At 44.9% G+C, this 15,959-nt stretch overlaps 1 protein-coding gene across 6 annotated transcripts in view; it reads left to right on the top strand.

Annotated features, from left to right (window-relative positions):
• Nucleotides 1-15,959, top strand: part of tle2b (TLE family member 2, transcriptional corepressor b) — a 94,985-nt gene extending 79,026 nt beyond the window's left edge. For 5 of the 6 annotated variants that reach the window (XM_063891524.1, XM_063891525.1, XM_063891523.1 and 2 more), the window contains 10 exons: nucleotides 1,765-1,932; nucleotides 2,084-2,234; nucleotides 2,843-3,012; nucleotides 4,331-4,407; nucleotides 5,779-6,028; nucleotides 7,011-7,258; nucleotides 7,761-7,908; nucleotides 9,223-9,373; nucleotides 10,358-10,434; nucleotides 12,745-15,959. In XM_063891524.1, the coding sequence (XP_063747594.1) occupies nucleotides 1,765-1,932; nucleotides 2,084-2,234; nucleotides 2,843-3,012; nucleotides 4,331-4,407; nucleotides 5,779-6,028; nucleotides 7,011-7,258; nucleotides 7,761-7,908; nucleotides 9,223-9,373; nucleotides 10,358-10,434; nucleotides 12,745-12,852 (1,548 nt within the window). In that variant the 3' untranslated portion in view covers nucleotides 12,853-15,959. The remainder of the gene's footprint in view (nucleotides 1-1,764; nucleotides 1,933-2,083; nucleotides 2,235-2,842; nucleotides 3,013-4,330; nucleotides 4,408-5,778; nucleotides 6,029-7,010; nucleotides 7,259-7,760; nucleotides 7,909-9,222; nucleotides 9,374-10,357; nucleotides 10,435-12,744) is intronic. The other variant, XM_063891526.1, reaches the window with a different exon arrangement.

Genomic DNA, 15,959 nt, shown 5'->3' with positions numbered 1-15,959 from the left:
ACTAATACATTTACAGAGCAGCTGCAGATTAACCTCCTTTTTCTGATCACAAACACTTCACGTAATCGCTTCAGCTTTATGCCTAACTGTTGTGTTTGTTTCACCTGCTGGACTGCTTGTTCACCCCAGTCCTACCTGGGTTTGTGAAATGGGGAATGAGTCAGCATGGAGCTTCCTGCTGCCGTTTCCTTGTAAATAGAAAGAGCTTCTATGTAAGCTCATTATCAGCAGCTGCTATTTGTGTTCTTTTTTGGTGAGCGCACACACACACACACACACACACACACACACACACACACACACACACACACACACACACACACACACACACACACACACACACACACACACACACACACACACACACAATATTTGGTCCACCAATCTCCTCCAATCTACCCCTTGTTTATTTCTGTTCTTTCTTTTCCATCTTCTTGAAGCCTTCCATCTCTCTGGTTTCTCACTTCCTCTCCTCCTCCCTTCTGTCATTAGATAACTGCAGTCTGCTTCATTTAATATATGCAAAGCCATTTATGCCTCTGGAATATTTGAGTTCCTTAAATACTTCACGCCGCGTACCAAAATATGTTTTATCTGAGGCCGCTGTTATTTGATATTGCACACAAAAGCGGAACGAGTCTCTTGTGTGATTTGGAAACTAGTACAAAGGCGTAAAGAAAAGAAAATGTGACAAATGGCAGAAAAAGAGAGGCACATTCTCTGGTGTGTGTGTGTGTGTGTGTGTGTGTGTGTGTGTGTGTGTGTGTGTGTGTGTGTAGAGAGTATCTTCATGAACGTATTTAAAGATATATGCACATGCCGTTTAAAGGTCGCTCTGTGTGTTTGTTTGAGTTTGTGTGTGTGTGTGTGTGTGTGTGTGTGTGTGTGTGTGTGTGTGTGTGTGTGTGTGTGTGTGTGTGTGTGTGTGTGTGTGTGTGTGTGTGTGTGTGTGTGTGTGTGTGTGTGTGTGTGTTTAAGCGCTAAAATGTCGGTGCTGATCACTGTGACCCGGTGGGAAGTGCTTACTGCAGCACTTTGTTCTGGGGGGTGGGGGGATCAGCGCTGGCTCAACAGTGTCTCCGGTGATGAAAGCAGCTGTAACAGCAACATTATCTCCGAGTCCACACACACCGTGCAGCCACACTGACAATCTCTTCTCGTCCATGTAATGTTCCCGGAGCTCCGAGGGCCTTTTAGAAATCACCGAACAGACTGAGACACCGGAGGCTGCGTCGCTCCCATTACACGAGAATATCTGCTGCAGTTTAATTGCTGCTGCTCATATTTTAGCGGTGGATGTGTACTTATTTGTCTTTGTTTTATTACTAATTGTGCTTTTTTCTCTCCATTTATTATTGCTTGCCTATTATCTGCCATGTCACATTTGCTGTAACGCTGCAGCATTTACTTTAAAGTGGCAATGGTTAGAATTATAGTTGGGGTTGATTTGGTGACTCCTATTTACTGGTGGTAACTGGGTTTAATACAGAATCAGAATTAGAATCAGGTTTAGCGCCGAGTAGGTTCACACATTTGCTTTGGTGTAAATGGTGCATACATAGACACATAAGGGGGAATAATTTGTACAAAATGAGCAGAAATAATACTATTCTAAAAAGTATTTTGTACACTAAATATAAATGCACAAAAGATTAAAAGGAAAAGAAGCTGAGTCATTGTGTGACCTTCCTGAGACTCAAAGACAGTCCTCACAGAACTTTAGATCATTTATCTTGAATCTCTTTTTCAATGTTTGTCGTCCAGGAGCCGAACTCTCCTGCGGGCAGCCCTCCTCACTCCCCCCACGGGAACGGGTTGGATCGGGCTCCGACTCTGAGGAAAGAGCTGCCGGGTTCCTCCAGCGCCGGAGAGGCCCCCTCCACCCCAAACCCTCGCAGCCCGACCCCGGGGAAGTCCAAGGACTCTGCACAGGTGAGACAGATTGATTCTCAGGAAGCTGCAAGAAAATCAGAGCTGGAAGAAGTGAAGTGATCCTCATTCTGAACATTAGTTTATAATAATTGAGGGCTTATGATCAGCCATGATTTTTTTTAGTTATATTGCATTTCTGACTTCTCTACAGATGGATAAATCCCAGTCTCCGTTGTCCAAGTCTGGCACCCCTTCCCCGTCCCACCGCGAGGCCCTCACCCCCGGAGCTCCAGGAGCCCCGGGTCCCAGCACCTCCTGCCTGCGTCTGGTCAGCAAAGCAGCATCCAGTGCAGACCCTCTAGGTGAGGATGGACATTTAAAACCTTAAAAATGCTCTGGATATTTTTACCTTTGACAAAATAGCTAACTAATTGAAAAAGCTACTCAGGAAAAGAAGCTTTTACATTACTCAGAACTTTTAATGTAGCTGCTCCAATTGAGCTCTTTTTTATTTATTTTAAACTGAATGAGAACTAATAGCTCTTTGAATTGAACAGTCATGGCCATAATGGGATTTGCTCCAAGTCTTCCTCTGCCCTTCATCCTCTACATCCCTTTGTCCCCCACTTTTTCCTTTCCCTCATTTGTTTATGGTATGAACTTACTGCAGAATAATGATGCAGTTTAGGTTTTTTCTGACAAAATATCTTGATTTTTTTCGGTGCAAAATTAAACAAAATGCTTCCCCCGGGGGCCTGATGTTATAAATACACAAGGCCTCAAAATAAAGTAAGACCCTGTGACTCTAACTTTAGAGATCCAGATTATTGAGCAAGCCTCAACCGCTCTTTGCTTCTGTGGCCTTTTACCTGCAACAAGTAAACTTTAATTTTAAAAAAGCCCCTCTGTGGATGTGTGTGTTTCCCCTCCTTCCGTCATCCCCCTCCTTCCTCTCTCCCTCCCTGTCCAGCTCTCCGCAGTCCCTTGTCTGTGCCCCCCGGTTCATACCCGGCTCATTTTGGAGTGGTGTCCCACGCAGGACTGAACGGAGAGCTGGCCAGCCCAGGAGGCTTCGGAGGAGCTCTGACTCTCTCTCCACAAATCAGTGCTGCAGCCAACGCCTACTCCCGCAGCCCCATGGTGAGTAAAGGCCAACCAGTTACTCCAAGTCAAGCTTTGATTTATAGCTCCGCATCAGCTCTCACCCTCTGAATGTGTTCTGTGTTATCAGGCAGGGCATTCATGATATACCTACAGTTATCATGCTTACATTAACTTTGATAGAAAGTGACAGTCATGGCGAGAAGGTTTGTAATTACAAAGACTTACCTGGATTACAAAATGCTAATCTGTGTATCAAATACTTCAAATTCATCATCATTTAAAACACCCAGCATCTCAAACAGGTTCATAAACAACATGAAGTAATCCTAAAACGTTGAATCTCCGTTTTTACGGTCTCCTATGTCCGGCATAGTTATATTTTTGTGGATGTGGCCTGGCATTAATCTTCCTACAGTACTTAGCTCCCACAAGACTCAGCCAGGAGGCAGGATGTACACTGCGGTGCCCTTTTCACCACCCTGTCATCAGTCTAGGGAAAGGCAGTATGCTCATAACATCTCACATTAGTGTCAGCACACTCATATGCACACACTCCAGCAGAGTTCAGACTGCAGACCGTTGCTTTAATGCTGAGTATTATTTGAGGTAACATTACATTTTCACTTTAGCTTTTACACACCTTTTCCTGTACTTGCTACACATTTTCTGAGTTGCCCATAAATCAGATGCATTTTAAGATGTTCTGACAAAAATGTCCCCACCCTTTCGTGGTCACAGTTTACGCCTTAGGAGGTTTTGCAGTTAAGTCAAGTGTTTGTCAATCATGAATACATTATCCTGTGGATACATGTCTGAACATGGTTGAAGGTATTGCAAGTTCCCCGCTTCCCAAAGAGGATATATCATGAAAAAAATCTCTTTTTTAGTTACATTACATTAGATGTTGACTGTTGGCAATCCCCACAGGAAGCAATTTGGGGTAAAGTGTCTTGCCCAGCGACATGCTGACTGTAGAGGGGTTTGAACCGGTGCACTCCTGATCCAAAGATGAGCCACATCTTCCTCCTAGTTCCAATGCACATACATCTGGCTAGTCCCATTCATATTTGGTGCCCCTTCCCTTCCTTAATGTAGGTTTATTAAAATGTACATCCCCACCTCAGTACCTCACTGACTGCTTGAGAACTACTTCTGCAAAGGTGGGCTATTTATCAGATCAGATCAGACCAGGCTTTTTAACCGGGGAACTTAAAGAGAAAGGGCATGTAAACAAGTTAAAGTAGAAACACAAATGTTTCATACTCACCTCAACCTGACCATCGTACAGTATGTCCTCTTGAAGTCAGTCCTTGTACAGGTGTTCATTATTCGTCCTCTCTTTTGTCTCCACCAGGTGGCGTATGACTCTCGGTCTCATCTGAGGGCGCCAGGTCTCTCCTCTTCTCTGCCCGGCTCCTCCGGTGGCAAGCCGTGAGTATTTGCACTGTCCACATATTTCATTTTGGATTGAAAACGGGGTGCTAGTACATTTGACACATAAATTATTATTCGTCTGTAAACATTTGAGTTTCCGGTTATTTAATACAGAATTGTTCTCCAGTCAAACAGTAAACATTATTTCAAGATTTCTCTTTTTTTTTATTTCCTTTTCCTGAGTTATACACGTTTTTGGGCTAAAATCCTAAAGTTCAGCCTCACCCTGCCAGAAACGCCTCCATTGGACTCCTTTGTTAACTTCAGTAACATAATGACATCACAATGTAACACTTGTGCTTCTACTGGCTAGCGCTCCAACACATTATGCGTGATAGGCGAAGGGGCGGGACATTTCTAAGCTGTCGACCAATCACATCAACACAGCCGGTCAGCTAACCAATCACAGCAGACTGGACTCTGGTTTCAGACAGAGGGTGAAAAGAGGAGCGGCAGCACAGGCAGTATGAGAAAAATAAAGAGCTTTTTGAACATTAAAGCATGGAGACATGTCCCAGTAGAGGCACCAAATACAAATATGAACCTGAAGATGAGCAGAATGTATCCTCTTTGATGGAGAGTGACAGTGTTGAAAGGGGGAGATCTGCACAGCATACCTTTATTTTGTTTTAATTGGAAATAAATATGTGAATAGTGAGCGAGATAATCAGGGCAGCTTTAATAAATACTGTAGATGACACATAAGATTGCTCATACTTGAGTGAAAGCTTGCTCAGTGATAATCCAAATGTGGATTGGATTAGATCCCAAATAAATAGTTTCTCCCATCTGCACGATTTGGGTTGTTCTATTCCCCCGGTGCTGTTCAGCGTCGCACAAAGACCGATATTGTAGGATTGCACGCGCCCAGATCCCTTTCTGCGGCACACAGTCCACTTGGCTGTGCAGGCGGTTGAATTATGTTGTTTTTGTCATTTGTTGCAGAGCAGCAATTCATTCTTGCGGTGCTAATTTGAAATCATAAAACAGCCTTGGTCTCCAGCAGCTACACTATTGATCGGCCATTAGCAATGCCACACTGACTCTGCCCTGTAATACAATCTGCCATTATGCATCCCCGCCTACAGCTACAGTGGGCCGAGTAATTGCCAGAATTCAGGCAAATATTACTGCAGATCTGAGGCCATTACTGGTGCAGTCTTAACAACATGCTCCTGGTCTGCTTGTAGCTGTTTGTGCGCTTTGTTTATTCGCCTGTTGCTCCCCGGCTTTCTCATTGATTCTATGATTGATTCCATCTTCTCTGTCCAGTCCTCCACTGTCCTCTGCTGTGCCCTCAAAACTCTGTTTAATTTTAGCTCTCCACTCTGAAGTATTGATTTATTTCTGTTCTTTCTTCCCCCGCAGCGCCTACTCGTTCCATGTGAGCGCAGACGGCCAGATGCAGCCGGTTCCCTTCCCCCCCGACGCCCTGCTGGGCCCAGGGATCCCTCGCCACGCCCGTCAGATCCACACCCTGAACCACGGGGAGGTGGTATGTGCCGTCACCATCAGCACCTCCACGCGCCACGTCTACACCGGAGGCAAGGGCTGCGTCAAGGTGTGGGACATCAGCCAGCCGGGGAGCAAGAGCCCCATGGCCCAGCTGGACTGCCTGGTGAGGCGCACACACACGGGTTACACAAGAGTTAAAAATAGAAAAGGGTTCACAGACAGACATTCACACATCAGGCTGCAGTTTTTGTTTATGTCATTTATCAAAACGTCCACATTAATATTCTAAAAGTCCCCCATCATGTTATCATCTGTCCTGTAAAGCCTCATATGCAAGGCAGGTTTATTTATATAGCACATTTCTCAAAGTCTTTACACAAAACAACACTAATGTTTATAAGACGTAGTGCAAAAGAAACATGATTTGAAATTTCCTTAAACAAAAAAAGCCAAAATCCTTAAAAAGCCCGTAGAATGCGAATTAAAGCAAGGTAAAAACATAATCAGACTGGTATAAATTACAATAATAAAAGTCACAGTACAGTGTGAGATGAATTATCTGATTTAATAAAAGGCAGGGGCAAAAAGAAAAGTCATCAGTCTAGATTCAAAAGAATTTGGAGATGCAGATTTTTTTTTGTATTTTATTGTTTTGCACAATTTAAAAATACACAAACATAACAGATAAATGTTTAACAGTGCAGGAAGTGGCAGAAAAACCCATTCAAATCCCAGTTTGAAAGAGAAAGCACAAAACCAATATTCAAACAATAGCTTGAATTCAGTAATGAACAACATATACTCAGAGCATCAATACATGTCTTTGTGATTATGAAACATATGTTTGTGTATGTGTGGAGAAGCAGGAATCAAAGAGTAGGCCAATTATCTTTCAGGGTTTTTAAGCCTTCCATGGTGGTACAATTTGTATGACATCCTGGATTTGTATTCCCCTAAATCTGATATGGAGCATAATAACTGAACGGCACATCCTGATGTTTTTGGTTTTGACTCTTGGCACAGAAAGCAGACCCGTCTCAGAGGGTAGTTCATAGTTTAGCAGAATATCAGAAATATAATTCGGCCTTAAACGTTCAGTGTTTCAAAAACATAACCTTACATTTTGTGTTATGGTGTCCCATCAGAACCGGGACAACTACATCCGCTCCTGTAAAATCCTCCCTGACGGACGGACTTTGATCGTGGGGGGTGAAGCCAGCACGCTGTCAATCTGGGACTTGGCCACGCCCACTCCCCGCATCAAGGCGGAGCTGACGTCGTCGGCGCCCGCCTGCTACGCTCTGGCCATCTCCCCCGACAACAAGGTCTGCTTCTCCTGCTGTAGCGACGGCAACATCGTGGTCTGGGACCTTCACAACCAGACGCTGGTCAGGTGAGAGGAGAGGGGGAGGAGAGGACGGGGGAAGGTGAAAAAGACAATAAAAAAAACTGTGTGTTTTGCCTCCACAAATAGTCTGCTGTCAGGAGAGAGCGCAGCGGGCGAGGGAGGGAGGGAGGTGAGGGACGCTGGAGGATGTGGAAACATTTCAAGAACTTCTATAAAAAAAGTAGATAAAATATGGAGGAAGAAAGAGGGGGAGAGGCTTCCTTAACTAACCCTATAGTCAGGTAAGGAGAAGGAAATAGCCGCGGGGGGATATAGGGGGGATAAAACAGCAGGATTCTGCAAAGGTAGGAGAAGACGAATTAAAGGAGCTGGAGAGGGAAGACTGTGGTGAGGAGAAGAGGGTGGTTGTCGCTACAGGAAGGGAGGAATTCAAATGTATTTTGTCTGACTCCTCCAGGAGAAAAGAGACTTCAGAGTGTGGGCGTGTGTTTGTGTGCATGGCTTAGTGTTTATTTGTGGTGTTTTTTTGTGTGTCTCCGCTCTGCAGGCAGTTCCAGGGCCACACGGACGGAGCGAGCTGCATCGACATCTCCAACGACGGCACCAAGCTGTGGACGGGGGGGCTGGACAACACGGTGCGCTGCTGGGACCTCCGGGAGGGACGCCAGCTCCAGCAGCACGACTTCACCTCGCAGGTACACACACACACACACACACACACACACACACACACACACACACACACACACACACACACACACACACACACACACACACACACACACATGCATCAGATAGGCACTCGACAACCCATGGGTCTAAAAAGTGTCTTAAACCTGCACTTTCTTAAATATCCAGCAGGGGGGGTTTTCTGTTTGCAAAAAGAAGTCTGATTGTATAGAAGTCTACGAGAAAATTCCCTTATTTCTAACCTCCATAAACATTTTCCTACTTTGTTGATGGTCTCAATTGCTTCTTTCAAACTTCTGAAACCCAGCATGATGCTAATGTTTGTAGATTTTGATCCCATTTAGACAAAACTACACAATAAATCAGGATTTTCTTCGCAGCAGTTGTCCCCGTTTACAGTGTGTGTTTTCAGTTCATGAAAATTGATTGTAAGTTTTTGGTTTCCTTAAAATGTATTCGCAGTGTTTCATTGAAATTTACTCAACCATCTTGAGTCACTGGCGAGAGTCAAAATGACAAACTTGAGGCTTGTTGTAAAAAAAAACCCAATGGGTTATGTCATAGTGACGTTGCATCTACTTTTTATACACCAGTGAAAAAATAAGCACGTGCATTTTACCTCATAAGTTAACAAACAAGTCCAAACACACACCTTAACCTCACCTGCACACAAGTGAAAACACATTGACAAACAACAATGGGACTTCAGCTAAAAGGCTCCCTCTCAAACACACACACACACACACACACACACACACACACACACACACACACACACACACACACACACACACACACACACACACACACACACACACACACACACACACACACACACACACACACACACACACACACACACACCCCACTGCCACAACAGAGCTATAGAGTTGACCATGGTTGTCAGATGAGTTTCGATCCACCGTGTAATGACTTTCTCTATTGCTCGCCGTCTCTCTCCATCTTCCACTTTCCCTCTGCCTCTTTCCATTCTCCCTTTTTCCTCATCAATGCATTAATTCACTCTGTGTTTACCTCTTCCTCTGTCCTCCCACTCTGTCCTTTGAAACTATCTCTTTTCCTTGATATCCCACACATCTCCACTCACTTGATTCCTTCTCCTGTCCTCCCTGCTTCCCTCCATTGTTCTCTGTCTCTCATCACCCTTATCTTCTTTCCTCCCTCATCCCCTCATTCCCTCACATCTTCTGCCCAATTTTTGTTTTCCTTTCTGCACCACTGCATCCTTTCTTCTGCCCTCCTATCTCTCATTTCATGTTATACCTCTCGTTTGACCCCCCCCACCCCCTCCTCTCCAGATCTTCTCTCTGGGTTACTGTCCGACAGGCGAGTGGCTGGCTGTGGGGATGGAGAGCAGTAACGTGGAAGTCCTGCACGTTTCCAAACCTGACAAGTACCAGCTGCACCTCCACGAGAGCTGCGTTCTCTCTCTCAAGTTTGCCTCTTGTGGTACGTACACACACACACACACACACACACACACACACACAAAAAAACATATCCCTTTTTCTACAAGGTGGTAGAAGGGCCAATTTGTGCCACATTGAGAACCAGTTTTGGGGATTTTCACTGCAGCGTTGGGACCGAAAATTGGTCAAACTTTTGCCCAAACTATTTTATTGGACTGCACCAAGCACTGCGTAATTCTGATTCTTACGTTGGAGGCTGGGGTTCATCAACCGGAGCAACAACAGTTCATGACGAGTTGAGTGGAAAGTTGTAATGGGAACAGCAGCACCGAAACCGCAATGTGGCTGGAATGTGAACACACATGTAAATAGAAATGTCATGCAACATCAACCAGGCATACGTGACATATTATTTATTTTCAAGGTACTTTTAATGACCACTTGTTCGTTAGCATGAAGCCCAAAACGGAGCGACTGCAAATTCTAAAAGTACCTGGATCTTCCCAAGCAAATAACTCTGGATTCAGCTTTTAGCACATTTGCCAAGTTCAAGACCCAAATGATTTAAATAAAGGCTATAAAGGGATTTCCAGAAGTCTCTTACCCAACGTAAGTCAATGGGAAAAAGTGTTTCTGGCAAAAATGACGTCACATATGATGTAGTACCACCGTTTGGCCACTAGGGCCTGTCAAAAAATCTCCTTCAACAGCTGGCGCTCTTCCCCACTGGTTGCTGAGAAAATGAGTAACATAGTTGGTGATGTCATAATGAGGGTACAACAGGGCTCTGGTCAGTGGGAAAGTAAACTGGTTCTTCAGTGATTTGCACAGTTTAGCTCACTGGGAACCGAAACACAGAGCTGAACTCATTTCAGTAGAGAAAGGGGGAAACAGATGTAACCCTCCGGACTGGTTCCTAAATGTTTCTATAATATTTGCAGCTCCTGACAAACAAAACTCCCCCGTTAGTAAATCACCCATCTTCCTTTGTTTAACCCCGAGCTCTCTGTGTGTGTTATTCCAGGCAAGTGGTTCGTGAGCACAGGAAAAGACAATCTGCTGAATGCATGGAGGACACCGTATGGAGCGAGTATCTTCCAGGTGAGAGACGAGTGCAGCGCTGCGAGGATGTTTATGCTCCGTGTTCGTATAGAAGTGTGTGTGTGTGTGTGTGTGTGTGTGTGTGTGTGTGTGTGTGTGTGTGTGTGTGTGTGTGTGTGTGTGTGTGTGTGTGTGTGTGTGTGTGTGTGTGTGTGTGTGTGTGTGTGTGTGTGTGTGTGTGCATACGGGGTAGCAGAGTCATCTGTTAGTTGGCGGGGATAGTGTTGTTTAAGCTATCTGTGCTTCCTGTCTATGTACCCCCCACACACACACACACACACACACACACACACACACACACACACACACACACACACACACATACACACATACACACACACACACACACACACACACACACACACACACACACACACACACACACACACACACACACACACACACTCTTTCACACAGAACAAGTGTAATAGCTCCTTCATCTTTGGTGTAAGGAACATGAATATGCAGGGATGCAATATTTTTAGCTGAGCCAGTTCATCTCGAATGAAACAAGCAAGAACATTTAAGGTGAGCCGTGTGTGTGTGTGTGTGTGTGTGTGTGTGTGTGTGTGTGTGTGTGTGTGTGGCTGTCACAGTTCTGTACGCTGCAGCGGGCAGCAGGGTTGGCGGCTCCTGTCTCTCCCCGCGGACCAAAAGGAGGAAACTCACTATCTGCTTTGTTATCCAAATGCCAAGCGTTTCTCCTGCCAAACAGCTCCCCGCTGTCACCGTGCTACACAGAGCCGCCCGCCCTCCTCTTCCTCCTCTCTGGTTTTATCGCTGTCCTTTCCTGTTTCTGTCTCCTTGCATCTCTTTAACCCCCTTCCCTTTCCTTTCTCCCTTTCCCTCTGTTTATTTCTCCCTCTCTGTGCTCTCTCCTCTTTATCTCTCTCTTCTAATCTTTACCTCTACCCTCATTTGTTTCTGTCCTTTAGTCCATCCCCGTTTAATTTTTCCTTCCCTTTTTTCATCCACCTTTTCTCCTATCCTTTGCCCATTCTTTATCTCTGTCCCTCCCCTCTTTGTTCTTTATCGGATAAGCTTTATTGTACGGTGGACGACAGGTGCAAACGCGCTACCACAAACCAAAACACAACGAAAACAGGGACACTAAAAAGAGACGCACACAGCTGGGACCAGAACTCTTGTTGACATTCAGGGATTTTAAAATTTGCAAAGTTGGTCTGTTTTGTCAGCGTATTGGAAATGCCTAAGTTGGTTACGTTAGCTAGCTAGCTTAGAGCAGATCTGCAATAATCCGGAAGGAATAATGCGATCACGTGGTTAAAATAAAGACAATTTTAGGTACGTTTCCAGAGATGGGTGCATCATGTGTTTTGGCAAATTTTTGTTTCTAAAACAAAAACTGCAGCATGTTTCTCCTAATGTAAGTGTTTGCACCTGTCGGCCTGCGTACTATTGGCATAGCTATAAACATCATAGCTTATCCTTCATTTCATTTTACTGAATATGTTCTACTATATTTCTCTGTTCTATTTATATCTCTGTCTCTTTTTCCTGCGCTGAACAGACCTCGAAGATGATTGTGTTGTTTGTTGTTCACACAATTCCCAAAACTTATCAAGACGGGCTTTCAGTGTTTGACATTCATGCCATAAGGTGTACGTTTTCCTCTTCGTTCCTATTGTTGACTCAAACCCCTTTCAACTTGTCATTTCATCCCTCCCTCCTGAACTCACCTCCTCCCCTATCTCCCCCTTACCTGCTATCTTGGTGTAGTATGAGGGGTCCTGTGTGAGATGGCCTCTCACCGGTGGCTCGATGATTGACAGCCCTGCTGCTCCTGTAGGGGGGGAAGGGAGGACGGAGAGAGAGGGGAGCCGAGGAGGAGGAGGAGGAGGAGGAGGAAGGAGAGTCTAGAAAAGGAAGGAAGGAAGATAAATGATGATGGAGCAGTGGGAGAGGGGCGGAGGGGGGACTACAGGGAGCTTTAGATCATCTAAAGCCAGGTGCCCAGGTCTGGCTTTCAAACACAGGAGGGGAAAGAAAACGGTTCCAGTTCATACAGACCATCGGCTAGTGATGCTTAAACCTGCGGCTAATGAGGCTACATCTCTCCAGAGAAAGAGAGAGTGGGGGGGGGGGGTAGAGAAGTGTGTTTCACATTGAGGCAGCAGACGAATGAGTCAGCATCCCGGAGCTGTGGAGTTTGGAAATAATTGCCCACTGTTTTGAGATGCAAATATGTCTTGTGTGATTGAGTATCAGCTGATGAGTCATCTCTTCTCTTTGTGTTTCTCTCTCCGTCTGTCGCCATCCATCCATCATCACTCCACTTCCCTCCTCAAGTCCAAGGAGTCCTCGTCCGTGCTGAGCTGTGACGTCTCCCCGGACGATAAGTACATAGTGACGGGCTCCGGGGACAAGAAGGCCACGGTGTACGAGGTGGTGTACTGAGGACGAGACGGGAGGAGACAGGACGGAGATTTTGCTTTTTGTTTTGAGCAACTGCATCACCTTCGTCTCTGAGACCTCCTGACCTGAACCCCTTATACATCCCTCCCCCCTTCCCCCCTTATTTCCTGTGATATAAGCTACTATGGAAGATCCCAAATGCCTCCCCCCTCCTCCCCTTCTTCCACTTTTAGCCCAAGGATGCGGCATGATAGCAGAGAGAGAGAGAAAAAGGGAAGCAGTGAGATAAGAAAGGACAAAGAAAAAGGGCGGTGGAGCGTAAAGATAAAGTCAGCAGGGAAAAGACAAGAGGGAGGAGAGAAAGCGAGAGAGGAAGAGGAAGGAGGGAGGGTAATTAGGGCTGTTTCCTGATTAAGAGCTCAGTGGAAGGGAGGCCCCCAGAGGAGCGGCAGCCAGGAGCCCTGATACCACACAATCGATTCATTAGCCAGACAGAGGAAGCCTTAATGAGGCTGACGCCGCAGCCCGCGCTCCCCCAGAGAGGTGTCAGGAGCTGGGGAACGATGACACTCCGAGATCTGGGGGGTGGGGGGGAGATATACACATATACTGACATGAAACACACACCTGCTCACACACAAAGGTGGGAGAAGTACTCAGGTCTTCTAAAAGTAGAAGTACCAGAATGTAGGAATACAAGTCCTGCAGTCAATAAGTTACTCAAGTAAAAGTACTCGCATCTATATATACTTAAAGTACCAAAAGTAAAAGTACTCATTGTGCAGATTGGTCCTATTGCAGAATGATATACAATTTAGGATTTGATAATAATTAGTTTATCAAAAAAAGTGAAGTCCCTCAAGATGGTACAGTACTCCATGTACTTAGTTACTTTGAAAAAAACACACACACTGATAAAACCCCTGAGGTAAGAGAGAGAAACCCACACACACACAGAGCACCCAATTAAACATTCACCGCAGCGCTCCCCCCCCCACCCCCCGTCTCTCTGCTTAATATCTATTTTATTTTGGTCTGACAAAGGCAGCGTCTAATGAGCGGAGGAGTCTCCCCGGCCCGGAGACACAAACAGAGCATCAGGCGAGCCGCTCCCTCTAATTCCTCCGGATTGTTCTCCTGACACCCGGCGCTGCTCTCCCTCTCATTAACGGCCCCGTCAGCTCCGTGAAGTAGCAGCACGCCAGCGTCACTGTAAGGCAGACAAGAGGGCGAGTTAACCCCCCCCCCACGATTATCATCATCATCAGCAGACTGAGCAGCGACTAATCCCGATCCTTTTCACGTTTTATGCAACCAGTTGCTGTTTGTTTTTTTATTTGCAAACCAGACGAGAGCTATCGGTCATTATCCACACCTCCGCCTGCCTGCTGACGTTAAATCTAAGCTATTGATTGCTTTAATTGAGATGCTAAACACTTTAAAGGAGAAGATGGATACTTCTGTCTTTTTATCCGAGCCGATAAGCGTTTTTCAAAAGATTTAAAGCTGATACTTATTCCAGATTTTTGCTCCTCCTTGTATCATATTCCACACCGGCAGGCAAACTGTATATCAGAGCTTCTTTAGGACATGCATCACCACTGTGTAGACTAAACGGGCACATTTCAAGCTTTTATTATAACTCATTTATTTCAGTATTTTTTATGAATAGTGATTGCTCGTCTTCTGTAATCATATGTTTATGTATTGAGGTTGCCTACGAATGTGTTTCGGGGGACGCACTCACACTCATGGAGACAAAATCAACACAGGCGGGGAAATATATTTGAGTTTCTTTCCACTTCTTTCTCCTTTTTTAAAATCATTTGATCCTTGGTGGTGGAGACGGACAGAGTCCTATGTAAAGATTAAAAAATAAGAACCTCTGATCCGTCTCCTGTTTCTGTTTCTGGTAGTGAATGTGCTGTAGTCTGTTTTCAGTCCTTATTGTGCAACTAAACCGTGTCTCTGTTGGGTCAGTGTACAGCAGAGCGATTCAGATTCAGCCATTGAACACTTTTACTGCATGCTTGTCGCCCCACTTGATAAAACAAGACAACTCAGATTTTTCTCAGTAAGAACATTAAGTCTCACAGCCAGGGATATATTTCACAGCATAGTATATCCATTTTATTTAATTGTGCAGACATTTAGCAACATTTGGTCATGTTCCTCGCTACTAGGGAGCATCAGTCCCTCCCTTTTCGGTGGACCACCATGGGACCTTATTTCAGAAAAAACTATGTATGTGGAGTCAATGGAGAGAGAGAAATTATGTTTTGATCCCGTTTGAATTGTGCCATGAATTACAGATATGATGTTTGTCAATCTTAGAAAATCATTTCCAAGTCAAGGAAGTCACAGTTTGTCCCAAAACTGTTGAAATATAAGACTATGAAAATACTCAACCAGAAATACCACAAATCCAAGAGTGGCGTAAGTGATGTCATAACCTTTCCCCTCCACTAAATATAAGAGCTATGAGGATAACTTTAACAAGACGCCTGTGTGCTTTGTGCCAAGCTGTAGGCGTACCAGCAATGAGTCTCCTCGTTGCTTGCTAGTTCATCGAGCGGTTTCACACAAAAACAAGTGTTACTTCAAAGTTTTACGACTTGCAAAATGATCTTTTAAATTGACAAACATCATATGTGTAATTCATGGCACAATTCAAACGGGGTCAAAAAATAATTGTCTCTCGCCATTGCCTACCATACATATTTTTTCCGAAATATGGTCCCATGGGTCGGAGGTAGAAGGGAGGGACTTAGGCTCTCTATGCAGGAAAGAAGGGGCTTCTACTATGGCTGCTGTACCAGTGAAGATATCATGTGTGCAGTTTAATGTCTCTTAAACCCAAGCGTGTGCACTCCTCTGATCGATGCTGTATAAAGGCCATGCATTTGGTGGTATAGCGTGAACATTTGAGACTCTTCTTTGACCGTCAGTAACGTCTCTCCCGCCCAGCCTGTGCTTTCTTTGTTCCAACATTCAGTTTTACAAGTTTAGGTTTCTCTTTTCAAAAGCCAAGGAACTTCTTTTTTTTATTTTTTTAACTGCACTGTGTCCTTTTCCCTCCTGATGCGTTTCCCATGTGCTGTTCAAGAAATACTATGTGTGAAAAATAAACCAAACTTGTGTTGAGTGAC

The sequence above is a fragment of the Eleginops maclovinus genome, chromosome 9 (genome assembly GCF_036324505.1).
Source record: "Eleginops maclovinus isolate JMC-PN-2008 ecotype Puerto Natales chromosome 9, JC_Emac_rtc_rv5, whole genome shotgun sequence".
Classification (NCBI taxonomy): domain Eukaryota; kingdom Metazoa; phylum Chordata; class Actinopteri; order Perciformes; family Eleginopidae; genus Eleginops; species Eleginops maclovinus.
This window is presented reverse-complemented; position numbering and strand designations above follow the sequence as displayed.